Source organism: Bos indicus x Bos taurus, chromosome 13 (genome assembly GCF_003369695.1).
Source record: "Bos indicus x Bos taurus breed Angus x Brahman F1 hybrid chromosome 13, Bos_hybrid_MaternalHap_v2.0, whole genome shotgun sequence".
NCBI lineage: Eukaryota > Metazoa > Chordata > Mammalia > Artiodactyla > Bovidae > Bos > Bos indicus x Bos taurus.
In genome coordinates, this window is record NC_040088.1 from 20,585,298 (window position 1) to 20,612,489 (window position 27,192).

At 38.9% G+C, this 27,192-nt stretch overlaps 1 protein-coding gene across 4 annotated transcripts in view; it reads left to right on the forward strand.

Annotated features, from left to right (window-relative positions):
* The window catches only part of CDK5RAP1 (CDK5 regulatory subunit associated protein 1), a 62,693-nt gene that overhangs the window by 3,059 nt on the left and 32,442 nt on the right, over nucleotides 1-27,192 (forward strand). For 3 of the 4 annotated variants that reach the window (XM_027558793.1, XM_027558791.1, XM_027558792.1), the window contains 12 exons: nucleotides 103-433; nucleotides 1,999-2,102; nucleotides 2,602-2,636; nucleotides 3,659-3,759; nucleotides 5,865-6,075; nucleotides 7,602-7,722; nucleotides 9,091-9,321; nucleotides 10,373-10,470; nucleotides 11,133-11,188; nucleotides 17,615-17,745; nucleotides 20,579-20,728; nucleotides 24,976-25,116. In XM_027558793.1, the coding sequence (XP_027414594.1) occupies nucleotides 124-433; nucleotides 1,999-2,102; nucleotides 2,602-2,636; nucleotides 3,659-3,759; nucleotides 5,865-6,075; nucleotides 7,602-7,722; nucleotides 9,091-9,321; nucleotides 10,373-10,470; nucleotides 11,133-11,188; nucleotides 17,615-17,745; nucleotides 20,579-20,728; nucleotides 24,976-25,116 (1,689 nt within the window). In that variant the 5' untranslated portion in view covers nucleotides 103-123. Of the gene's footprint in view, nucleotides 1-102; nucleotides 434-1,998; nucleotides 2,103-2,601; nucleotides 2,637-3,658; nucleotides 3,760-5,864; nucleotides 6,076-7,601; nucleotides 7,723-9,090; nucleotides 9,322-10,372; nucleotides 10,471-11,132; nucleotides 11,189-17,614; nucleotides 17,746-20,578; nucleotides 20,729-24,975; nucleotides 25,117-25,622; nucleotides 25,921-27,192 lie in introns of all 4 variants that reach the window. The other variant, XR_003514022.1, reaches the window with a different exon arrangement.

Here is a 27,192-nt window from a genome sequence, read left to right on the forward strand (position 1 = left end):
GGTTTTTATGAGATTAAATGTATTAATATGTGTCAAATGCTTAGAGCAGTGCCCTGTGAATAGTGCTCAATAATTTTAGTGATGTCTGTCATCCTCTTGCAGACTGTGGGCTCCTTCAGTGCCATGCATCCTTTTCAGTGTGTTCTCCGAGCCCGGAGGTGTCTGAGGCGGGGGCCCTTGGCCTCTGTGTCCTGGCTGCTGCTCAGGACCTGCAGGGCACACAGCAGTGTCCCCAGCTCTGCATGTCCCAGTCCACAGAGGCAGCAGGAGGATGGAGTTTGGAAGGATTTCAGCTCCAGGCTGGCCACTGGACCGACTTTTCAGGATTTTTTAAGAAGTGCTTCAGTTCCTCCAGAGCAACCGTCCTCTTCAGAAGTGGAGGACCCACCCCCGTATCTCACCGTGGATGAACTTTTAGGGAGGCAGAGAAGAGGTTGGTTTAACTTTACTTCTCTTTGGACTTCCTGCTTTACTCCCTTTCAGTGCTCATGGCCTGATTCTTAACCGATCTTTTATAGACCTGGCTTTGGAGTTAACGGGGTTAACTCAGTAGAAGGTTGGGTTAACAGAGTAGAAAGGCTGCTAAGTTATGGAATCATCAGCCTCTACCAAGCAGCAATAATATAAAGAAACTTAACAGTTCTGATACACGCAAATTGCTGGTGGAAGTCCTGGGGAGTCCTCTCTTTGGTTACCTTTGGAAACCCTGCAATCTCTGTTCTGAGTTTTAGATCATCCTAAGTTACAAGGCAGGTTTTGCAATTGGTACTATAGAAAATCATTATGCTTATGCAGAGGTTTTCTTAGAAAACATAATGCACTCAGTTAAAATGTGTTAAAATTTGAAAAGACATCAAGAGACAACCAGACCTCTCCCCTTTTGCACTGTTTCAAAAAAAAGCTTCCGTTTATAACTCTTAATGATTTGGTTGCATTCATATGGTGCAAATTATTTGTAATATGCTATTTTCATTTAATATTCCTCCAAATACCAGTCTTCATAATTAAATTAAAAAGTTGTTGCAAAATACCACATGCTGTACCATGATGTTTTCCAATTGTTGGGACATTGGGTTGTTTCACAAATTTTTCTATTATAAATAACACGATTAAAAGTGCTTTTGTATGTATACACACACAGATACACATATTCACACGTATAGAGATAGTTTTGCTTCTTCAAAATTTTTTTTCTAGAGTAAATGTCTAGGCATTGAATTGGTAAATCGAGGAGCCTGTATACCTCACGACTTCTCAGATTTTTGTAGTCCTTTAAAATTTGTTATTCCCTTCTGTCTCTCGCTGACATAAGTTTGGTGTTTTCTCTTTTTAGACAAAGAAAGGAAGCCAAGGAATGTTTAGAAAATTTCCTGATTGTTTATTTTTTAAAAAATTACTGCTATTTTCTATTGGTTTTCATGTGATTGTCCTTCAGCTCTTAGCTCCATTTAGAATTTATTTGGGTTTGTGGATTAAGTGTGTTGGTGGGATAGGGATTGATAGAGGGATTTAGTTTGAAAGGGTTTGCTTGGGTGTGAAATTGATGTTCTTAAAACTTTGTGCAGATGTGTTTTATGTCATGTTAGCCATACTTACTTTCCTTTGATATGTTTGGAGTTACTTTAGGAAGTTGCCTCATTTTTATTTTGTGGCTTTATTGACCCTCTAGCCACAGCTGTTATCTCTAGAGGCTAGAGAACCTCATTCTGTATAACTATATTTCCTGAGTCTTAGGAGCATGTTTTCCCCACTTTTAAATGATCTGACTTATAGTTGGTGTGTGTATATAATGAAGTATTTCTTTTGTTCTGAAAGGCTTCATTATTAATAGTTTGGGGGTACATCTGGCAATTAATGGTATCTCTGAATTGAGGCATCAGGGGACTTAAGCGACTAACCAGGTGCCTCAGGTGTTTCTGGGGTGTTTGGGGAGGCAACCTTTTGAGACATGTGGTCCCTTTTTGTCTTCTTACCTGTGGAATTGCCCTCTCGTTGCAGTCTACCTTGAGACCTATGGCTGCCAGATGAATGTGAACGACACAGAGATAGCCTGGTCCATCTTACAGAAGAGTGGCTACCTGCGGACCAGTAACCTTCAGGAGGTATACACATTTCCCTCTTTCCCTGTTTCCTGGGCCTGGGCGAGATTCTGCATTTGTGCTGGTTCTTAGGTGGAGTTTCAGGAACAGGCTGTGGCCTTGTGAGAATGAGTTCCTTTGAGGGAAGTGAGGAGTATGGGACTGAGGTGTACTTCTGTTGCAGTTATTTTTGAAACTTTTATGGTGGTGCTCACCTCAGGCAAGGAACTAGGTTGAAAATGGGCTGCGAGGAGAAGGCAAATGGGGAGTTAGTGTTTAATGCCTATTGGTTTTAGTTGGGGAAGGTGAAATAGTTCTGGAGGTTGATGGTAGTGATGGTTGAACAACAGTGTGAGTGTACATAATGCTACTGAACTGTATACTTAAAAATGGTTAAAATGGTGAATTTTATGTTATGTGTGTTTCACCATAATCTGGGGGAAAATAATGGACTGTGGGCAGTGATTCTACAAGGCTGATTTTAAAGATCATAATTTTCCTTTTTTCCTTGCTCTCTACCCAGGCTGATGTGATTCTCCTCGTCACATGTTCGATCAGGTGGGAATTTATTCTTTACCTAGAGAGTGAATAAATTTTGTGTAAAATGCCAGAGCCAGCAGTGCCAGGGTGACCCAACCCGTGGAGATGAGGCAGCAGGTTTGCAGTTTTCCAAGTAAATATAGTACTGATAGAATGTCAGCATTTGCTGAGCATATACCTTGCGTCAGGTCCTGTGCTGAGCACTGTATGTGCACTGACTGATTCTCATGACAACCCTCTGAGGTAGGTGCTGTTATTGAACTCATTTTATCGATGAGGAAACCGAGAGTGTGCTGAGTCGCCCAACATTTCCTGGGGTTTTTCTTGCACATGTTTATGCTGTACCTCACATCATAAGGGCTAGGTCCAGTCAGTGGCTAGGGACAGAGTTCTTCTGACAGAGATGGGTGGCATCCATCACAAGTGAACATACCCTGCTTATTACTTTGTTCCTGTGTACATGGCATGTTAGTGTTGTTTCCTCAGCTGGCTGTATTATCAGTCAATCCAGCATTTTTGTTCTGAGGGTCTTGCAGGACATTGAACTAGGCGCTTTGGGAGATTCAGAAATGAACCTTTCCTCCATGGAGCCCGACTTTACGGAACTTAGTCTGATATGGGAACTAAGACATACGCAAATAGCTCTAACATCTGGCAGAAAGCACTAGTTAAAAAAAACAGTAAAAAGGAGAAATTGCTGAGTACAGGGAAAAGAATAGTTAAAGTGATAGGAGAACAAACTCTCCAACCAAGGAGAGTTCGGGAAGTCTTTGTGAAATAGGTTGTTTTTAAGTTTGGCTTAAAGGCTCGTCAGGATTTGCAGATGTGTAGGGAGGACTCATCTTAGGAATGGATTTGGCTGCACTGTTTGTGAAATGTTAGCTCCTGACCAGGGATCAAACCTGTGCCCTCGGCAGTGAAAGCTTGGAGTCCTGGCCCCTGGACCACCAGGGAATTCCCATTCCCCCCGTTGTCATGCTGTTTTAGGTTGCTCTGTAGTTGATTTTCAGGTTCAGGTCTACCTTTTTTGATCTTTGTAGGGAGAAGGCTGAACAGACCATCTGGAATCGTTTACATCAACTCAAATCCCTGAAGTCCAAACGTCTCCGCTCCCGAGTGCCTCTGAGGATTGGGATTCTAGGTATCTGGTAATTTGCAGGTTTTGTGAGCTTTTTGAGACTTGGGCACTGTGTAGCTTCATACGCTAGAGTTTCCCTTAGATGCTAGATTCTCAGTCTTATACATCCCATTCAGCCCTTGTACTTAATGTCAGAAGCTATAGAATTAAATGAGATGAAGCTCATAAAAGGGCTTTTCTTAGTGCCTGGAAAATAACAGGTACTCAGCAAGTGATCTGTCCTTCCTAGTCTAATGTGGCTTGTGGTAGCACAGAGTAATGGATAGGAGAGAGTTTGGAGTCTGAAGGGACAGTTTGAATTTATCAGGTAGATCTCTTTCATCTTGACTCCTAAAACATGCCCAAGTGAAGATCCAGCTATGCACTGACCAATATGATAGCCACTAGTCACATGTGGTCATTTAAATTTAATTACACTTAAATAATATTAAAAATGCATTTCTTCAGTCTCACTAGCCACATATTGACTGCTTATTAGTCACACTTGACTAGTAGCTGCCAGTTTGAACAGCATAGATAAAGCACATTTCCTTCATCTTTAGACAGTTCTATTGGGCAGCTCTGATCTAGAGAGCTGGGAGGCATATTTCAAAAATAAATATTCGGTACCTTTGTGGTCCCAGAATTTAGTCAATGTATTTAACCTTAAAAATAGATTGTGTCCATTGTGGAATAGTTAAGTCCTCTTGATGATGGATCAAAACAAAGGTTGGAGCTTATTCTTTTACACAGATTAATGTACTAAGTGAAGCAGAAAGATGGACGGATTAGCTAGGATGTTTTGTTCCATTTCAATTCCTTCATCATAGGACTTACATATATCTGTTTGGAGTGTTAGAAATCTCCAAAATAGTTTGTTTTTTAAATTGTAGTAAAGTATATGTAACATAAAAAGGTTTACCTTTTGAACCTCTTCCAGAGGCACAGTTAGTTCAGTGGTATACAGTATAGTCACATGGTTGTGCACACATTACCACCATCCCTTTCCAGAACTTTTTCTTCTTCCCAAGCTGAAACTCCATACCAATTAGGTAATGACTCTCCCGTTCCTCCCTCAGTTCAGTTGCTGGCAGCTGCCATTCTGCTCTCTGCCTTGATGAATTTTAGTGCTCTGGGTACTTCATAGAAATGGAATCATACGGTATTTTTGTAACTGGCTTAGCACAATGTCCTCAAAGTTCATCCAGGTGGTAGTATGTATCAGAATTTCCTTCCTTTTTAAGGCTGAGTAATATTCCATTGTATGTATGACATCTGTTTATGGACATAGGTTGCTTTCACTCTTTGGCTATTGTGAATGATGCTGCTATAAACATGATTATACAATCAAGAATTGTTCTTAAATGTTTTTAAAGGGTATTATTAAGAAAATGGACTTTCAAATTCTATTTTTTTACTAATGGCGATGGTTTTCTTGGTTATGGAAGATGCCAGCATAGATGATAACTCATTTTTTACAGGTTTTGATAAGTATTATGGGTGATAGGAGGAGTTCCCAGGTGGGTAAAGCACTCACCTACCAATGTAGGAGATACAAGAGGTGTGGGTTTGATCCCTGGGTTGGGAGGATTCCCTGAAGGAGGGCATCACAACCCACTCTAGTATTCTTGCCTGGAGAACCCCATGGACAGAGGAGCTTGGTGGGCTACAGTCCATGGAGTCACTGAGTTGAACACGACTGAGCGACTGAGCACACACGTACACATGGGCAACAAGAAAGAAAAAGAGTGTAAGGGCAGTTGTATATAGGTGAATTTTATTTAAAAAAATAAGTTTTGGACACAAAATAGTTTTTATTTATAGTACCAAGTAATTTTCAATTGAAAAAAGAGATGGTTCATGTCCAGAAATGTTTTTGGATGGTGGTTTAATTTTTGTCGGGCACGTAATTGAATTGCTGTAGAGCCCTTTTCCTGGTTTTCTTATATAGAAATACGCAGGTTCCAGAGGTATAGAGTGTTGGGCAAATTTAAGGAGTGATGCTAAATTCCTGGAGAAGTTTCTATGCTTTCACCTTTGATCCACCTGGAGAGAATGTGTACTGGAAAGAAGTTGTGAGACCAGATGAATTTGGGAACAGGTCTCAGCGTATTTGTTTTCCCTCCCAGGCTGCATGGCTGAGAGACTGAAGGAGGAGATCCTCAACAGGGAGAAAATGGTAGATATTTTGGCTGGCCCAGATGCCTACAGGGACCTTCCTCAATTGCTGGCTGTTGCTGAGTCAGGCCAGCAAGCTGCCAATGTGCTGCTGTCTCTGGATGAGACCTATGCTGACGTCATGCCAGTCCAGACGAGCCCCAGTGCTACCTCTGCCTTCGTGTGAGTCACTGACCAGGAGATGGGGAGTCAGCTTCTCTTTCCTTACTTTTAAAGTAACATCTTACCTTTATTACATTAAAAAATAATGCACATAGTAAAACTAAAGACAAAAAATGGTATAGTAAGACTCCTCAGAACTCTCATCCTCAGTCTTCTAGACTAACTCTGAGGCAGCCGTGTTTGCAGTTCCTTATATAATCCTTTCAGAAGTATTCTTTGCACATGCATTCATATATATTATATGGACTCTTTTCTACCCTCCCGTCTCTTACTTTTTCTACTTAAGAAAATGTTTTGGGCTTAACTGATCCTTTTGTCCATCCCTTAATCTTTTAACTTAAAAGATCTGATGACAAAATAGTTCATATTTGTTGAAGAATATGTGGAAAGATAGAAAAACATAGAGAAGTGAGTAAGAATTATTTACACGTTTTACCACCTAATGATAAACACTATTATCATTTTGGTGTATATCATTCTATTCTTTCCTCTGTGTTTGCGTGTGTATGCTTTGTATGTATTTATTCATAAAAATTGGCTCTTGATATACTTGGTTTTATACGTTTTCTTATTTAAAATGATGAACATTTGTTAGGAAATTTTTTGTAACAGATTGGCGAATAGGCTTATAGCCTGTTCTTGTAAATAAAGTTTTATTGTAATACAGTCATGCTCATTTGTTTACGTATTGCCTGTGACTGCTTTTGCCACTACAGTATTAGTATGGTTTATAAAACCTAAAATATTAACTATCTGGATTTTTTACAGAAAAAGTTTGCAACCTCTCATTTTAATGGCTATCCAATACTCTGTTGTTGGAATGCTTAATAAAAAAATTAATAGCTAATATTTATTCGAGTTCTTCAGTGAACATCTTCAATACATAGCTATCCATAATTGTTTCCCTAAGATAAGTTGAGGCTTTCATATATAGGACACAAATGAAAGAGAGTGATGTAGCTTAGATACTTGGCATTTGGATCAGGAATGAGTGAGAGATGCAGAACCTTACATTTTAAATCCAGGTCTCTACTCGTTATGTACTCTTTGGTAATATTTATTTTTTCTGATCTGGATTTAAGGAATTCAAAAATATGTAAATATGAACAGTAGAAAGTCCAAATGTGCAAGCTCTGTACCCCTCCTCCACTGCTGTGCTTCCCTGGGGTAACCACAGTACAGTTACAGTTTGGTTTACATCCTGTGATTATCAGATAATAATTTTTTTTTTGGCCATGTCATGTTTCTTGTGGGATCTCAGTTCCCTGAGCAGGGATTGAACCCAGGCCATGGCAGTGAAAGCCTGTAATCCTAACCACTAGGCCACCAGGGAACTCCCAACTAATAGTTTTTAAAGATAAAAATGTCTGCTTTGTTGCTTCTTAGATCTCAGATTGGTCCTGTGTGAGCATGTTGCCAAGAGAATTCAGAGCTAAAGGATAAATGCCAAGGGAGCTGTGACCTTCTCTTTGGGTTGGACCAGATCGTCCTGCTCCTTTACTGAGTTCTGGCGCTTTCCTCCCCAGGTCGATCATGCGAGGCTGTGACAACATGTGCAGCTACTGCATCGTTCCTTTCACACGTGGCCGGGAGAGGAGTCGGCCTGTTGCCTCCATTCTGGAGGAAGTGAGGAAGCTTTCTGAGCAGGTGAGAAGTCTTCCAGCCCTTCTGGCTGTGAGTGTGTTTGTTGGAGGATGAGGACAACTTTTCTGTAGTTTTACAGCCTGTGCTGTCTCTCAGCTGTACATGTTTAGAACCATACCTGACCAGAAAGAAATTCCTGGGTGTACATCTTGGGTTGCTGCCCACAAAGTTTAGGCAGATCCACAGAGAGGTTTCCTTAGGAGGGAGTACAGTAGAATGGAGAGAGCATGAATGAAGTGATTTTGAATTCGGGCTCCACCATTCTCTGGCTTGATGTGTGTGTAGAGAGAACAGATGTGTGAATGTGAATGATAAAGAAATGAGGCACAGTGTTAACAATTACTGAGTCTGGGCAAGTAGTTTATGGGAGTTTTTTATACCATCTCAGTTTTTCTGTAAGTTTGAAATTATGTCAAAATAAAATAATAAAAAATAGTCTTTATAGCCACCATTTTTCTTTTACTTTCTGAAATTTTACAGTGTAGATTTTCAAACACAGACAAGTTGAAAGATTAATAAACATGATTATTGACATTTTGTCGTATGTTTTTTATCTGCCTATCTCTGCAGATATATAAATATACTTTTTTCTGAACCATTTGAGAGTAAGTAGTAGTCATCAGGCCCTTTTGCCCTGCATCTGTCAGTATGCATCTTCTCAGAAGGAAGAATTTTTCCCTTCATAACCATAATACCATTATCATAAGTAGGAAACAGTTAACTAGTATATTCTAACATGTAGCCCATATTCAGAATATCTTAATTATCCAAAAATGTTTTATTACTGTTCTATTTTTAAGCCAAAATCCCATTAAGATTTATATAGTTTCATTTGATTGTATATAATATTTCTTCAATCTCTCTTAACCTAAAACAGTCCTTTCACTTTTTTGTTTTTTGTCTTAAACGATGCATTAGACATATCTCCATTTGTTTGTTTCCTCATGTTGTTATTTAAAATATTCCCCTGAATTGTGGTAAACTGAAAGTTAGGTGTAAAAGCTTGATTGGATTTAGACTAAATATTTTTGGCAACAATACTGCATAGATAATGATTATATAACATTCAAAGGACAGAATGGTATCATAATTTGATTTTTGGTGTTTTAAATTAGCTGTTATTTTTGAATATTGGGTTTGCATCCAGCTTTTTTGCTATTTTTAAAAATGCTTTGAAGATTTTTACATATGGTTTTATCCTGAAGTTCAGTTCTTTGGACATGATGCCCAAGATGAAATTATTGAGTTAAAGAGGGAGTATATTTATGGATGACTCTTGGCAGGTTTAGCTAATTTTAGTTGGAGATTTGGCATAACGCTGCCAAACAAGTTTTAAAATTGCTTCCAATATATTTATATTTTCTTTTTCAGGGGCTGAAAGAAGTGACACTCCTTGGTCAGAATGTTAATAGTTTTAGGGACAATTCAGAGGTCCAGTTCAACAATGCAGTGTCCACCAACCTCAGCCGTGGCTTTTCCACCAACTATAAAGCCAAGCAGGGAGGCCTTCGTTTTGCTCACCTTCTGGATCAGGTGTCCAGAATAGATCCCGAAATGAGGATTCGTTTCACCTCTCCCCACCCTAAGGACTTCCCTGATGAGGTGAGTATTGATAGTTTACTGTGCCAGATTGACATCAGTGTCCCTAAGAATGCCAAAGGTTGGAGCCAGTAGGGTGTGGCAGAGGCATCTGTCCTCAGAAGTCGGGGGATCCTGAGGTGTGTTACTGTATTGCCCTCTGAATCTACCCCCTTATGGAAAGATTTGAAGTCCACCAAGGTGGAGGAAGGTGTAGGATTGATAGTGAGGCCATCAGTGGACCGTGAGGGCTGTGCAGAGAGGTTTTATTACAAGATGGTATGGGGAGGGCAGGTAGGGAGGCAATGTGATGCAGCAGCAAACAGTTTAGACTTTGGCCTCAGACAGAGCTGAGTTCAGTCCTGGCTCTTCCACTGCTTTACCAGTTCAGTTCAGTTGCTCAGTCTTGTCCGAGTCTTTGCAGCCCCATGGACGGCAGCACGCCAGGCTTCCCTGTCTGTCACTAACTCTTTACCAGTAGAGATGACCTTTTCAACTTGTCATCTTCATTTGTAAAATAGTTAATAATCACTGCCTGCTTTGCATTGTTGGGAAAGTTTTTTGTTTTGGGGAAATGTCTGTCTTTTGGCCCCACCCCTACTTTTTCCCCTCTGAAATATTTGTCTTATTGAGTTGTGAACATTCTTTATGTACTCTTGGTAAGAATCATTTGTCAATACATTTTTTCAAGTATTTTCTCCTAGTTTTAGTTTCTTGATTGTATCTTTTAAAGGGGCTAATTAGTTTATAAGCTAGGTGAGACAAATGCTGCTTTTCCTTTCTGGTCTGTGTTGGCACTGTCCTTGTATAGCCTCGTGACCTGAATCTGACCTCTGCTTGCTTTCTTCACTCTTTAAAAGTAGTAAAAGTAGAGAGATACCATCAGGTGAAATGTCTGGGACAGACGGAACATGGCTTGAGCTAAAGTAAAGAATTTGGGTGGTTTATATATTTGGTTTTGTCAGCCTCTTAATTCTTAAAAATTAACCTTGGTGGAGAAACAGTGGGAGTGGTATTCCTTTCTGTGATTCTTTGGTGAGATTTTGATGACCTTTAATGTGTTATATTTGACCAGGTTCTGCAACTGATTCGTGAGAGGGACAACATCTGTAAACAGATCCACCTACCAGCCCAGAGTGGAAGCAGCCGTGTATTGGAGGCCATGCGGAGGGGGTCAGATTTGCTTGGGGAGGGGCGTTCCATACCAATCCATGTTTAAGGACCAAGCAATGTCTAAGAACCTAGGATAGTGTGTGGCACATGGTAGCTGATCAGTAAAGATTTATCACATGAGTAAACTGATGGACTTTATAACTTGCTTTGTTCATTCTATAAGTATAGACTGAGGATTGGATCACTCATTTGTTTAGCATGTGTCTCATTAAGCACCTACTGTGTGGCACACTGAGACTTTTAATCTTTATAGCTTCTGTGTGTTTACTTACTCTGGAAATAGTATAGCAAAGATAAGACTGAAAGGAGAAAGTGACAGATGACACTGTATAGAACTAGTGATTTACCTTATATTCCACTTATATTCCACATTGGCAAAGAATCTTAGAAATATTAAGTATTAATTTGTCTTCATTTCTTAGTTACATAAAAATAGCTATTTAAAATTACATTCTTGAATTAAAATTTTATAGGCTCTGGATTAGGTTACAGTACAGGATTTGGATCTGAAGGGCTCTTTAGAATATTTTAACTTATTCTTGTACTGTCCTGTGTGAATGTAAAGTGATTATGTGAAGTAATTCATAGTATTATCTTCTTATAGCATTCATTTAAAGAAGATTGGTTCATTTGAGCTTTTTCTTTTTGTTTTTTTATTGCAGGTATTCAAGAGAAGCTTATGTGGAATTAATTCATCATATCAGAGAATCTATCCCAGGTACATTTAAGAAACATATTTTGCTGGGCATGTTACTTCACCAGTGACCCCCAGTCTTTTTGGTTGGATACAGGCAACACTTATGGAAGTACATGGTGTCGCCTTCAACACTTCTTTTACTGTTCTTCATTTCTCTCTTTCTCTTACTTCTTTCTGACCAAATATCTTGGTCTTGCTAGAAATACTCAGAGATATGAATTAGCTTGTGGCCTCAATCTAAAGAGATTCCTTTTCTAGAGTTTTTATGTTTCTGAACATGAGAGAGACCTTGTTTCTGCTCGTTAGCAGCAAAGTTATGGTCTAAATTAGTTCTGATTTTGGAACAATTGATATCTTTTTTTTTAAACTTCTGTTTTGTACTGGGGCCAGTTAACAGTGTTGTGGTAGTTTCTGGTGAACAGTGAAGGATTCAGCCGTATGTGTATATATATATGTGTTCTCCCTCGAACCCATCCCATCTAGGCTGCCAAGGACATTGAACAGAGTTCTATGTGCTCTACAGTAGGTCCTTGTTGGATACCCCTTTACTCTGTAGTTTTTTAGATCTGTTGACGGTGTCTACATTGTTTTACAAATTTCTAATTACTGTAATGTGTTCTTCACTAAAACTTCCATTTGGATGGGACAGGATAGTGTGGACGTTCTCTGGGCTGTAGTTTCCTCTTCTATAATGTGGAACTAATAGTACTCACCTTATTGGATTATTAGGATAATTAAAGTGTGTTGGAATGTTGTGTTTCATTTCAAAAGTTTATGTTTGTATGAGGTACTCAAAACATTCTGCATGATAGATCACATGCTGGGCCACAAAGCAAACCTCAGTAAATTTAAGAAAATTTAAATCATATCAAGCATCTTTTTCAGCCACAACTCTATGAAATTAGAAATCAGCTACAAGAAAAAAATTGTAAAAAACCCAAACATGTGGAGGCTAAACAATGTTACTAAACAACCAGTGGATCACCAAAGAAATCAAAGAGGAAATCAGAAAATTCCTAGAGACAAATGAAAATGAAAACATGATGATCCAAAATCTGTGGGACGCAGTGAAAGCAATTCTAAGAGGGGAGTTTGTAGCAATACAATCTTATCTCAAGAAATAAGAAAAATCTCAATGAAATAACCTAACCTTATATCAAAAGCAGCTAGAAAAAGAAGAACAAACAAAACCCAAAGTTAGAAAGAAAGAAATCATAAAGATCAGAGCAGAAATAAATAGAGACAAAGAAAGCAATAGAAAGGACCAACGAAACTAAAAGCTGATTCTTTGAAAAGATAAACAAAAATAAACCTTTAACCAGACTTATCAAAGAAAAAAGGGAAAGAGCTCATTAAAAAAAATTAGAAATGAAAAGGAGAAGTTACAGCTGACACCACAGAGATAGAAAGGATCATGAGATTTCTTTAAGCAACTGTATACCAGTAAAATGGACAGCCTAGAAGAAATGGACACATTCTTAGAAAGGTAAAATCTTCCAAGACTGAACCAGAAAGAAAGAAAATATAAACAGACCAGTCATAAGTAGTGAAATTGAACTGAGATTAAAAAACTTCCAACTAAAGTCCAGGACCAGATGGCTCCACAGATGAATTTTATCACACATTTAAGAGAAGAATTAACACCTATCCTGAAACTAGTACAAAAATTGCAGAGGAAGGAATGTGCCCAAACTCATTCTATGAGGCACCATCACCCTGATATCAAAACCAGAGAAGAAAAGACACCACCAGAAAAGAAAATTATAGGCCAGTATCACTGACAAACATAGATGCAGAAATCATCAATAAAATAAGAGCAAACTGAATCCAGTAATACATCGAAAGGATCATATACCATGATCAAATCGGATTTATCCCAGGGATGCAAGGATTTTTCAGTATCTGCAAATCAGTGTGAAACACCACACAAATTGAAGAGTAAAAACCATATTATGTCAATAGATGTGGAAAAAAAGCTTTTGACAAAACTGAAACAACTATTACTATAAAAACTCTCCAGAAAGTGGGCATAGAGAGAACCTTCCTCAACATAACAAAGGCCTATATGACAAACCCAGAACTAACATACTCAAGAGTGAAAAGCTGAAAGCATTTCCTCTAAGATCAGGAACAAAACACTTTTATTCGACATAGTTTTGAAAGTCCTAGCTGTGGCAATCAGAGATGGAAAAAGAAGAAATCCAGATTGGAAAAGAAGAAGTAAAACTGTCACTGTTTGCAGATGACATGATACTATATATAAAAATCCTAAAGATGCTACCAGAAAACTACTAGAGCTTATCAATGAATTCAGTGAAGTTTCAGGATACAGAATTAATATACAGAAATCTCTTGCATTTCTATACACTAAGAACAAAAAGATCAGAAAGAGAAATGAAACAATTTCATTTATCACTGTATTGAAAAGAGGAAAATACCCAGGAAAATACTCCTACATAAGGAGGCAAAAGACCTGTACTCTGAAAAGCATAAAACATTGATGAAAGAAGTTGAAGTGATACTAACAGTTGGAAAGATACACCATGTTCTTAGATTGGAAGAATAGTATTGTCAAAACAACTGTACTACCCAAGGCGATCTACCGATTCAGTGCAATCCTTATCAAAAGTGCAATCTATCAAATTACCAATGACATTTTTCACAGAACCAGAACAAATAGTTTTAAATTTATTTGGAAACAGAAAGACCCCGAATAGCCAAAGCAATCCTGAGAAAGAAAAACAGAGCTGGAGGAATCAGGCTCCCTGGCTTTAGACCATACTACAAAGCTATAGTCACCAAAACAGTATGGTTCTGGCACAGAAACAGAAATAATAGATCAATGGAACAGAACAGAAAACTCCAAAATAGACCCACACACCTTTCGTCAGTTAATGTATGACAAAGGAGGCAAGAATATACAGTGGAGAAAAGACAATTTCTTCAATAAATGGTTCTGGGAATATTGGACAACTATATGTTAAGTTAGTATATAAACTGAATTTTAAATCATAGCTACGCTCAGACACATATTTATTAGGAACCATTACAGTCAACACATTCTTGCCAACAAGGTGTTTCTTTGTTCCTATAGCATAAAAATCCATGCTTTAGGATTCGATGAACTCTTGGAAAGCATTTTCTGCCTCCTGTTGGTTTTGGAAATGTTTTCTCTGCAAAGTTGTCAAGATGCTTGAAGAAGTGGTAGTTGGTTGGCGAGAGGTCACATGAATATGGCAGATTAGGCAAAACTTTGTAGCACAACTTTTGAAGTGTTAGTTGTCTCATATGCAGTTAGGTTTTCTTGTGGAGAAGAATCAGGCCCATTCTGTTGACCAATACTGGCTGTAGGCATTGCAGTTTTTGGTGCATCTCATCAGTTTGCTGAGCATACTTCTCAGATGTAATGATTTTGCTGGGCTTCAGAAAGTTGTAGTGAATCAGACTGGCAGCAGACCACCAAACAGTGACCATGACTTTTTTGGGTACAAGTTTGGCTTGGGGAAGTGCTTTGGAGCTTCCTTTTGATCCAGCCACTGAGCTGGTCATCTTTTGTATACGATCCACTTTTTGTCACATATCACAGTCTGATCAAGAAATGGTTCGGCATTGTTGTGTAGAATAAGAGAAGACAACACTTCAGAACAATGGTTTTTTAATTTCAGGTCAGCTCATGAAGCACCCACCTGTCGAACTTTTTCACCTTTCCAATTTGCTTCAAATCCTGAATAACCATAGACTGGTCAGTGTTGAGTTCCTCAGCAACTTCTCATGAAGTTGTAAGAGGATCAGCTTCGATGATTACTCTAAGTTGTCGTTGTCAACTTCTGATAGCCATCCACCATGCTTCTCATCTTCAAGGCTCTCGTCTCCTCTGCAGAACTTCATAACCACCACTCCTTTGTACATTTGGTAGCAGTTCCTGTGCCAAATGTGTTGTTGATGTTGTGAGTTGCCTCTGCTGCTTTATGAGCCATTTTGAACTCAAATAAGAAAATTGCTTGAATTTGTTTTTTGGTCTAACATCATTTCCATAGTCTAAAATAAATATAAACTTTTATATAAATAAAATTTTTATATAATATAAAAATTTAAAATAAAAATATATTAAAAAATTAAATTTATTTAAAATTTATTTAAATTTAAAAATTTATTTTAAAATATATTTTTATATTTTTAAAATATAAAATTTTTATATATAAACTTTTATATAAATATAAACTTTTTTAAGTCTAAAAAAAAATAAAAATAAAAAATATAAAGTAATAAGTCATTAGCCCAAAAAACATAAAGCAAGAAATGCACATTAGAATTATTTGTAACGTCCACATTTATATAGAATGTATTCATGTCAGACAGCAAATTCAAAAACTGCAGTTACTTTTGTACCAACTAATATAAAAAAATGAAATTAGAACATTCTCTGACACCATCCATAAAAATAAACCAAAAATGGATTAAAGATCTAAATGTAAGACCAGATACTATAAAACTTGTAGAGGGAAACATAGGCAGAACACTCTGTGATATAAATTATAGCAATATATATATATTTTTTTGCATACTGCTTGGCCTGCAGGATCTTAGTTTCTCAGTCAGGGGTTGAACCTGGGCTGTTGCAGTGAAAGCACCAAGTTCTAACCACTGGACTGCCAGGGAATTCCCACAGCATTACTTTTTGGATCTACCTCCTAGAGTAATGAAAATAAAAAATAAACAGATGAGACCTAGTTAAACTTAAAAGCCTTTGCACAGCAAAGGAAACCATAAACAAAACAAAAAGGCAACCCACAGGATGGAAGAAAATATTTGCAAATGAAGTGGCCAAGAGGGGATTAATCTCCAAAATGGACAAACAGCTTGTGCAGCTCAGTATCAAAAAACAAACAGCCTAGTCAGAAAATGGGCAGAATACATAAATAGACATTTCTCCAAAGAGGACATACAAATGGCCAGAAAGCATATAAAAAGGTGCTCAAACATCGCTAATTATTAGAGAAATGCAGAGGGAAACTACAATGAGGTATCTCCTTACACTAGTCAGAATGGCCATCATCAAAAAGTCTTCAAACAGTGAATCTTCAAGAGAGTGTGGAGAATAGGGAACCCTCCTGAACTGTTGATGGGAATGGAAATTGGTGTAACTACTATGGAGAACAGTATGGAGGTTCCTTAAAAAACTAGGTATTAAGTTGCTTCAGTTGTGTCCGACTCTGTGTGATCCCATGACGGCAGCCTACCAGGCTCCCCCATCCCTGGGATTCTCCAGGCAAGAACACTGGAGTGGGTTGCCATTTCCTTCTCCAATGCATGAAAATGAAAAGTGAAAGTGAAGTCGCTCAGTCGTGTCCGACTCTTTGTGACCCCATGGACTGCGGCCTACCAGGCTCCTCCGCCCATGGGGTTTTCCAGGCAAGAGTACTGGAGTGGGGTGCCATTGCCTTCTCCAATAGAACTATCATATGATCCAGCAATCCTACTTGTGGGCATGTATCTGGAAAAAAAAACATAATCCAAAAAGATAAGTGCATCCCAGTGTTCATTGCAGCACTATTTATAATAGTCAAGACATGGAAGCACCCTAAATGTCTCATTCCTTGATGGAGGAATGGCTGAAGATGTGGTGTGTATACACACACACACACAAACGCACACACACACATACTGGAATATTACTCTGCCATAAAAATAATGAAATAATGCCATTTGCAGCAACGTGGATAGTCTGAGAGATTACCATGCTAAAGTAAGTCAGAGAGACAAAGACAAATATATGGTATCACTTATATACGGAATCTAAAAAGGTGACACAGATGAACTCATGAAACAGAAACAGATTCACAGGCTTTGAAAACAAACGTACGTTTACCAAAGAGGAAAAGTGGTGGGGAGAGTTATACTGAGTTTGGGATTAACATATACACACTACTGTATATAAAACAGATAGCAACAAGGACCCACTCTATAGCACAGTGATCTCAATATTGTGTAATAACCCATATTGGAAAACAGTCTGAACAAGAGTAGAAATATGTATGTGCATAACTGAATCACTTTGCTCTACACCTAAAGCTGACAACATTGTAAATCAGCTATACCCCAATATAAAAGATTAAAAAAAGTAAAAGCAGGACAGATTTGAAAATATGGACTCCTACTGTGTCTCTGTCCCTCAATCCAATGTTTGAAGTGAAAAATACCTTTTCTGATATGAAGCTGAGGGGAATGTAGACTGAGAAGCCAGGCTTTGGCTTGGGAATCTTGTCGATGAGCAGTCATGTCCCTCCTGGCTCTGTATTGATTGTTCTGTTTCACTTGCCACGTGGGTTAAATAGCTCCGGGAAGGCTGTATAGTCACTAGCCCTCCCTCTGAAATCTCCGAGTGCCACGGCCTCTCTCGAAGGTAAGCTGTGACAGTGACATGCTGTCATTTGTCGTGTGTCACAGGTGTGAGCCTCAGCAGTGATTTCATTGCTGGCTTTTGTGGTGAGACGGAGGAAGATCACCTTCAGACAGTGTCCTTGCTTCGGGAAGTTCAGTACAACATAGGCTTCCTCTTTGCCTATAGCATGAGACAGGTGAGTCCTGGACTTGGGGGAAGAGCTCATTCTAATTATGAGACATCATTCCTGACCAGTTTCTGATTGATTGTGAACTGCTGGAAGAAAAGAAAGTGACAGCAAGGCTTTGCTTGAGAAACCACAGGGATCTTACATTCATTATTTTTTTTCTAATAAACCTATTTACTCTTTTACACAGTTCAGCAATTTGAGATGAAAAACAACTTCTTCTGCTAGTATTCCTCTTTATTAGAATATTTAAAAAAATTAATTGGTTAATTAACTTTTGGCTGTGCTGGGTCTTTGTTGCTGCACGGGCTTTTCTGTAGTTGTGGTGAGCAGAGTCTACCCCCTGGTTGACTTGCACAGGCTTCTCACTGTATAGCATGGACTCTTAGAGTGTCTGGAGTTGCAGACCCCGGGTTCCAGAGCACAGGCTCAGTAGTTGTGACACATGGGCTTAGTTGTCTCGTGTCATGTGGGATCTTTTGGATCAGGGATTGAACCTGTGTCTGTTTTATTGGCAGGCAATTTTTTATCACTGAGTCCACCCTTTATTAGAATATTTAGAAGTATTGTTTAGAATTTGAAAGTGCAAGGAGGGACACTGTTCTCTTTAAAAGAAACTGCAAATCCTTTACTAACATGCAGAACTTTTTTGGCCTACAGATGTGATTTGTTTTATGGAAGCTCCGTGTTGCCCTCCCAGCCATACTCAACCATTAAAAAAGATATTTATTAGTGTTTATATACTTGGTTGCGTTAGGTCTTGGTTGTGGCACATGGGATCTTTGTTGCGGAACATGAACTCTCTCGTTGTGGCTCACATGCTCAGTAGTTGTGGCACTCAGGCTTAGTTGCTCTTCGGCGTGTGGGATCTTAGTTCTCTGACCAGGAATTGAACCTATGTCCCTTGCATTGCAGGGAGGATTCTTAACCACTGGACCACCAGGGAAGTCTCATCCTCAGCCATTTTTAATTTCCATTTTTCTAGGCCAAGTGAACCCACTGATATCTGCTTCAGAGTTTCTCTTATAAAACAATTCCCAGGAAAACAAAGCAGAAGGAGATGAGAAAGAAAGGGGCGAGTAATGTGTATTTCTTGCAGAGAGGAGTAGTCTTGGTTGCCTGCTATTTTCTTGATAGCAGGAATGAATTGCTTGGGTCTCTTATCATCTTCCCAGTCACCTCAGGGGTCACTTGATTTGTGTTCGGGCTGGAGACTGACGGACTTCCATGGCCAGGGAAAAGCTGTCTGATGAATGATTGAGCTGTGAATGTCACTCAGCTGTCTCTCATCAGCCAAGCGAATTCATGTCTTTTAAAGCCCACTGCCAAGGTTTCTATAGACAGTGTACGTGGGCCAGTGTGTGTATTGATGCCTCTTACAGATTGTTTCAGGATAAAGCATCAGAGGAGCTGTTGGCTTCCAATTTGCTTCATATCAGAAGTCACAAATATGCAAGAGAGATTTCTCTTTAACTCTAGAGTTGGAGATGAGTTTTCAGTGTGTGGTAGAAGCATGTCCTACAGGCATTGCTTATAAATGTTGATTTAGGAATCTGTTTAATAATTCCTAGATTAGAGTGAAAGTCATAGAGACTTCATCAAGTAGCATAGTGGGTAAGAACAAACAGTCAAATTGTGCCTCTACCATTTAATGGCTATGTGACCTTGGAAAAAGTCTTTGCTTTCTTCATCTGTGAAAGGGAATAATGTTAATACCAACCTGATCAGATTATTTTGAAGCAATATATTAGCTCAATTAAATATATATAAAGCACTTAAAATAGTGCTATATAGTAGTTGAGTGCACAACAGAGGTAAATTATTATTGTTAATAATAAGACAGAATTAGAGTAAGCTCTGTGAAATAATTCTGTTTTAGAATTGTCTACCAGTTCTGCATTTCCCTCTGGATTTGGTAGTTCTCTTAGAGCATTAGAGTTAGGCAGATTGGTTTGAATGTCCAGACTCTGGTGTATAGACTTCCCTCTTGTTTAGTTCTGTGGTTCTCCAGCTCTATTATGAGCTTGTGTTAATAAAGATACGTGTAAACGTGTGTATGTATATATTTATATATAAAGATGTATGTACACTATGATTTTGGATGATTTAAAAGTTTTTCAAGGATAACTTTTCTTTTATCTTTTGACTAGGTAATACATGTGCATGGTATAGAATTCAAAACATCAAAGTAGTGTGCAGCGCAAAGTAGTTGTTTTTTCTTCCTAGATTGCCTGGTTTTTCAGTTCCTTCTCTGAAGGCAACTGCTCTTAGCAACTTACTGTGTAACCTTCTGGAGATATTTCGTGTATTTATAAGTATATTTATATGTATTGTTTCTACAGCAAACTCGCTATACATGATGATCTGTACCTTGCTTATTTCTGTTCAGAGTATATTTTGGAGAGCAATCATAACTATATATACAGAGCTATCTCATTCTTTTTCACAGCTGTGTAATATTCCATTGTGTAGATAAACCATAATTTATTTCACAGGTTACTTATTGATAAACATTTACTTGCTTTGCATCTTGTGTCTTTATAAAACTGCTGCTCAGAAACCTGGTACATGAATTATTTAATATATGTGTGCTATAAAAGTATCAAGAACAATTTTTGAGTCTATGGTTTTCATATGCTAAATTTAGAGTTTAACCCTTATAAAAATATGACTATTGCACTGTTACCTTTTTCTCTTAGAAGGCCTCTGAACTAGAGAACCGTCATGGTGTGGCTTGAGTTCCTGTAGATGTGTCTGTAAATTGCAGATTGGATGAGCATGTCTGCCTTAAAAATGGACTCTACAAGTCCTTGGTGACCTCCATCTCTCTTTTTTCAAATAGAAAACACGGGCGTATCACAGGTTGAAGGATGATATTCCAGAAGAGGTAAAATTAAGGCGTTTGGAGGAACTTATCACTGTCTTCAGAGAAGAAGCAACAAAAGCCAACAAATCCTTTGTGGGTTGTACGCAGCTGGTGCTGGTGGAGGGGGTGAGGCTATGTGTATATGTATATTTTTTGTTTGTTTGTCTTTTTGTTTTTTAGAGCACAGTATATCTGCCTTTATTTAGATCTTTGATTTATCTTATCAGTTTTTGAAGTTTTCAGCATATAGGTCCTGTACATGTTTTGTTAGATTTATACATTTTTTTTTTTAGCTATTGTAATTGCTATTGTATTTTTCATTTTGGGTGACTATGTATTCACTGTTAGTATGTAGAAATAATTGATTTTTTAAAAATAATTTTTATATTGTAGCCCATGATCTTGCTGAACTCAATAGTCCTAGGAGTTTTTTGGGTAGGTTCCTTGGGATTTTCTTAGCAAGTTATCATATTATTATTTGTTTTTTGTTTCTTCCTGTTGTTCCAGGTTCCTTCTTTTATTGTTTCCTTTTGCTTAGAGAACTTCCTTTAGACATTCTGGTAGTAGATTCTCTGTGTTTTCCTTCATCTTAGAATGTTGATTTCTTCTTCATTCCTGAAGGATATTTTTGTATTTAGTGGAAGGATTGGGGAAAAGTTTTTCTGCTGCATCTTTCTGGAAGCAGTATTGTGTGTATTTTGAGAACCAATTTTATTGTCTGTTTTCAGTCCTTTAAAAAAATCACACTGTCTTAGAAATATACTGCGTTTCAGAAAGTTTGGGCTTCTGTAGTCTTCCATGGTCAAGCTTGGGAATCTAGCCATCATTTGGTGCACTAAACAGTTAGGATAAGAAGGGGTGTTAGAGAACCTGACCTTCTGTGAAGCTGCATGTTTCAGCTCTTGAAGAGAAGGGGAAGGAGAGAGGCAGCGCCCTTTCTGTGACTCCTCACAAGTCCTGAGTTGAGCGAGTCCTGCTCCATGCCTTAGGATATGGCAGCTTCAGAATCACCAGTTGCTTATTTGTGTTTGTTAAGGCTCTCCAGTAATGAGTAACTGTGGAAAATTTGTTCAAGCCAAAAGTAATTCTGCTTTGTGTAAGACTTCAGGAGGATATTGTGGAGCCCAATGGCAAGAATACTGCCAGGTGTCTGGAGGGTACCGTCCGTACCCAATCTGGGAAGCCCCGAGGCTCAGACTTCTTCTCTCCTCAGGTCAGCTTTTCCTGATTCTTCATCTGTGTGGCAGAGTACAGCAGCCCTATAGTTCTGTGTTTCATGGTATATAGTTCCAGCTAGTCACAGACCAACGTTGTGTTTTTCAGCTCCAATTCAAATTTCCAGGAGAGGGAGTCTCATCCGCTCAGCTTGGGCTAGGAATCTTCCTATGGTCTGGTCCAGCAGTTGCTGTTGGTTGATGATACTGAGCTGGTGAAATATCCCCAAAGTGTTTGCCTTAATAAGTGCTTTGCTATTTAGGGTATCAGCTATGATTCTGAAGATCTCCGTACATGAACGTGTCTATTAGCAGTCCTCATTTTGTCCAATAGGAATTAGGTCTTACTGTAACCCCAGTTCTCCTCATACAAGATCTGGTACAGAATAGTGTACTTGCCATTTGATTGAATGAATAAGTCCTCAGGTTACTAATCTTTGTCCATGACGTCATTGGCCCCATGGAGAGCACATGGTAATTATTTCAATCAAAACAAGTTTTTTTTTTTGGTCTTTATTTTATTTATAATTAAATTAAATTAAATTTTATTTAATTAATTAATTTGGCTGTGTGGAGACTCAGTTGGGATCTTCAGTCTTTGTTCTGGCATGCAGGGTCTTTTTTTAGTGGCATGCGGGATTTTTAGTGGCAGTACAGGACTCTTCGATCTTTGTTGTGACATGTGAACTCTTAGTTGCAGCGTATGGGATCTAGTTCCCTGGCCAGGGATTGAAGCTGGACCCCCTGCATTGTAAGTGCAGAGTCTTAGCTCCTGGACCACCAGGGAAGTCCCAGCAGTAGTTTCTTATTATTTTCAAATATCTAGTCAATGTTCTAGTTTCCCTCTTTGTCTTATAAATGTTCGTGGTTGGTTTGTTCAAATCATGGAACATGAATGCTGTCTCTTTAAAAAAATTTATTGTAAAGCCGTCACAAACATTGCAGAAAAGTAGCAGTATAGTACAAAGAACTTTTTTCTTTGAAGCATTTGAGAATAAGTTGCTCTGATGGTCCCAACTCCCCAAACATTAAAGTGTTTGTTTTGTGCGAACAGGAGCATTCTTCTAAATAACTATAGTACAACCATCAGAGTCAGAAAATTAAGCTTGTTAGATGATTACCATCCAGTCCTTAGACCTCACTTAAGTTTCTCCACGGTCCCAACTCCCCAAACATTAAAGTGTTTGTTTTGTGCGAACAGGAGCATTCTTCTAAATAACTATAGTACAACCATCAGAGTCAGAAAATTAAGCTTGTTAGATGATTACCATCCAGTCCTTAGACCTCACTTAAGTTTCTCCACGTATCTAAGAACCCGTCATTTATAAGAAAAAGATTCAGTTCAGTATCACATGTGTTGTCATTGTATCACTTTGTTGAAATTTAATGTGTTTTGGCATGGCTTTGTTTGTGTTTTGTTTGGAATATATCAAGGCTACATAATTTGTGGGTTTATACTTTTCATCAGATTTGGAAAACTTTCGTTTATTACTCTTCAGATATTTTTCTGTACCCCTCCTGCTTTCTCCCACCGCCTCCCCTTTCTTCTCTCCTCCAATCGCCCATGTGTCCAGCCACTTGATATTGTGTCGTAGGTCACTGAGGCTGTTCAGGTTTTTTTTTTCCCTATCTTTTTTTTTTTTTTTTTAATATCTGTGCTTCACTTTGAATAATTCAGTTTCTATTACTCTGTCTTCAGTTTTGTTATTCTTTGACAGTGTCTCATTTGCTATTATGTATTGAATTAATACATTCAGATGTATATTTCATCTGTATAAGTTACATTTGGTTTTTCTAAAAACATCTAGTATTTCTCTCCTGCGTTCTTGTTTTCTTTTGAAACTTAGTATTTGAACTTAATTATAATAGCTGGTTTAATATCTTTGTGATAATCCCATCATTGCCATCATTTCTTGGTCTGCTTCATTGACTTTTTTCTTGATTATGAGTCGCATTTTTCTGCTTCTGGGCGTATCTAGTGACTTTTGATTGGATGTTAGACAGTGTATTGTTGGACATTATTTTTGAATGTCTGGGATTTGTGTTGGGCTTTGTTTGAAAAAGCAGTTTCATTACTCGTGGTTTTGTCTGATCCTTTTAAGGTTTGTTTTTAATCTTTGCTAGAAAAGTTTTTTTATTCTAGGAAAAGTTTGGCCTTAGTACTAGATGTGGCTGTAGATTCTAGAGTTCCTGCTGCATGTCCCAAAGAATCAATGAGGACTATCTGTTGCTAGATCAAATGATTCCCAGCCCAGTGTGAGATCTGGGAGCTAAACAGTTCTCAGCCAACCAATTCTTTGTCTGACTTCATGGCTTTTCACCCCCTCTTCTCTAGAACTTGCTCTGCAGTTTCTAGCTATTGCAGGTTCCCTGGACTTTGATCCATTTTTCCTCAGTTCAGAGAGAACCACCATGTTCTGCCTGAGGTCTCCCTCCTAGCTTTGTGTTCTCTGGTCTGGCACATGTCTTCTGGTAGAACGCAGGGGTGATTCTCTCCGTTTGTTTTCCTTCTCTTGGGGATCATAGTTTTACACAGTCTGTTGTCCAATATCAGAAAATAGGTTCTTCATGTATTTTGTCCAATTTCCTGGTTATTTAAGGCCTGAGGATGAATTTCGTTCTTGTCACTTTCTCATGACTGGAAGAGAAAGGCTTGTGTATGTTCTGGGGATTAATACCCAGAACTGCATACTGTATACTGATTTTATTATTTTCCTGGGCCAGTCGTTTACATGTTATAATGGAGGCTCTGGCTTCCAGTCTTCTATTCACTGAGACCTGTAACCCAGGCCAGACAACCCGAGAACATTCCCGAGTGATTGCTATGAGACTCTGTGACGTGAGAGTCATTTTACCGAATATATCACCCAAAAGCCATTGGCATCAAGCCTGTTGGAGGTTCATTCCTGTGAAAGGTAATTCTGTAATCAAAGACTCATTGATCGAGTCATTTATTAAATGGACATATTGTCAGCAAAACTTTATTGAGTTTCTGTCATGTGCCATTTACTGACCTCGTTGGTAAAGCAGCGGTGAAGCACTTAGTCTTAGGTGGTTCCTTGGTTAAAAAGTGCTCTATGGCTCAGACCCTTGGGGATCTGAGACAGACCAACAACTGATGACTGACAAATTCGTAACCTCTCCTCTGTCCTTTTGCAGCCCAGTAAACGCTCTGCTGCTGACCTGTGTGGCCGGAATGATGGAAACCTTAAGGTGATCTTTGCTGACGCAGAGATGGAGGATGCCACTGACTCTAGGCTCAGGGTCCGAGCTCAACCTGGGGACTATGTGCTAGTGAAGGTAAGGGGTTCTTTTTGTGCTTTTGACTTGCACTTTGAAATGGGAGTTGGATTGGATAATTTGAGGGAATGAAGTTTTTTTTTTTCTGGAGAAATTCTTTAGTAAGATAAAAATCTCTTCTCAACCCCACCAATGCAAGGGCACTTGAATTAAATTTTAGACTACTCCTGACTAGGCCTTCTGTTTTATTCTCTTCTCTCCTGCCCTGAAAGGATTATTTCTGGGAATTTAGTGAGGTTGGAATAACAGTAGCCAGTAGTTTTCTGCTGGAGAGAGGCCAGGAAGAGTAAGTTCTTATGTGAGTTGATAGTTCTCTCTGGCAGAGAAGAGCATTCCCTTCGAGGTCTCTGATGCCCCAGACATTCCTAACTTACAAGTTTCCTGCCTCCCTTCCCTGGACTATAGGTCTAGTTGAATGGCTGTGGGATTTTTTCCTCTCATTTCACTGAAGACATTACCCCTTCCTGAGTTTCTTCTCTCTTCTCTTCCTTCTCTTACTACCGCAGGTCTGCCACTGCCATCTTCCTTTGTTTTCCTCATGTCCACTTTGCCCCAGTGCCAGGACATGTGGCTGATGTGTCCAGGCTGGCAGGACATGTGCTGATGAAGTGGGCAGGAGCACAAGTACTTTTCCAACACTGATCTCTGAGGCATCTGCAAAAGAGAGGTGGCAAGAGGGTGATTCTTCTACTGATGTCATTCAGAGTTATATTCTCTGCCCTGTTCCTTGGTGCCTCACCCTCTACTCTTCTGTCCTTGTTACTTCACCTCCCGCTTGAATCATCATAGGAGCCATGGCTCATGGTATGCAGCAGACGGAGTCTCATTTCCTTGGTGTGTAACTTCTGTAGATTGGCCTGGAAATTTTACCAGCGCTCAGAACTTTTCTGTTCTGTCCATCTGATAAAATCAGTGATTTTGTAGGTGGGGGACTTCTGTGATCTCATTCCTTTCTGGCCTTGTTCGGACAGGGGATTGTCTTACTTTCAGCATTGCCTAGAGGTTTCCTCAGGAGAGGAATTCCTACTAGGTAGCCACCTGATTGATGTGGAAAGTCTCTCATAGGCTTTTCCACTTGTTCTTTCTTTCTTTTTGACAGTGTCTTATTTTCTTCTTCATCTTCTGAATTTTGCTTCTTTGATTTTCAAGTTGATTTTTCATGCCTCTTCCTATTCTCTTTCTACTATAGATAAAGGTTACTTGATAAAAGGGATGACATTAGTGGGTTGGGTTATAATGTTAGAATGATGATATTCTTCTGTAAAATGGAAAAATTGCATTTGTCAAGAAAGACAGAAAGGTGATACTTGGGACTCTTGTTGTTGTTCCAAAGTGACATAATAAACCCGACAAGTAAGATTTAGTGGAGGGAGCAAGATAAAGGAGGAACTGGAACCAGGGCTCTGTTGGCTGTTTTTGTCACTCGTGTCTGCTCTTCTCATCTCTCTCCACTGAGAAAGTCTCTGGGCTGTACTAGAACCATTTCCTCATAAATTCCGTTTTCTTGTTGCCCTTTCTTCTGTGGTGCTTATTTGGCTAGTCTCCAACCTTGGTGAAAATGATTATCTGCTTACTTTGTATCTGCGTGAAAACAGCTGAATATTGCTGGGCAAGAGCACCCAGTTAATCTGTATGACATAGGTTAAGTCAGATGATGGTGACTGAAAAACTCAGAATACACTGGTTTAAATAAGCAGAAGTTCTCTTTCTCATAAAAATCTAGATATATGAAGGTCCAGGACTGGTGATTGTGATGGCTCCATGATCACCAAGGGTCTCAACTGCTTCTATCCTTTGCTCTTCTCTGTGTGGCCTCCATTCTCATGGTCATCTTAGGATTCAAGATGGCTGTTGGAGCAACCATGTCCATATCCTAGCTTGTAGGAAGCAGGAAGAAGAGAGGTGAAGGGCTTGCCCTCTTCCTTTCAAGACACTTTGCAGAAGTTGCACAAAAAGGCTGCAAAGAAGTTGGGAAGTATGGTCTTCATTCTGAATGACCTCATGCCCAGTTAAAAATGGGTAATTCTGTTACTGAGGAGGAAGAGGAGAACTGTTGGGGGACAAGAAACGGTCTCT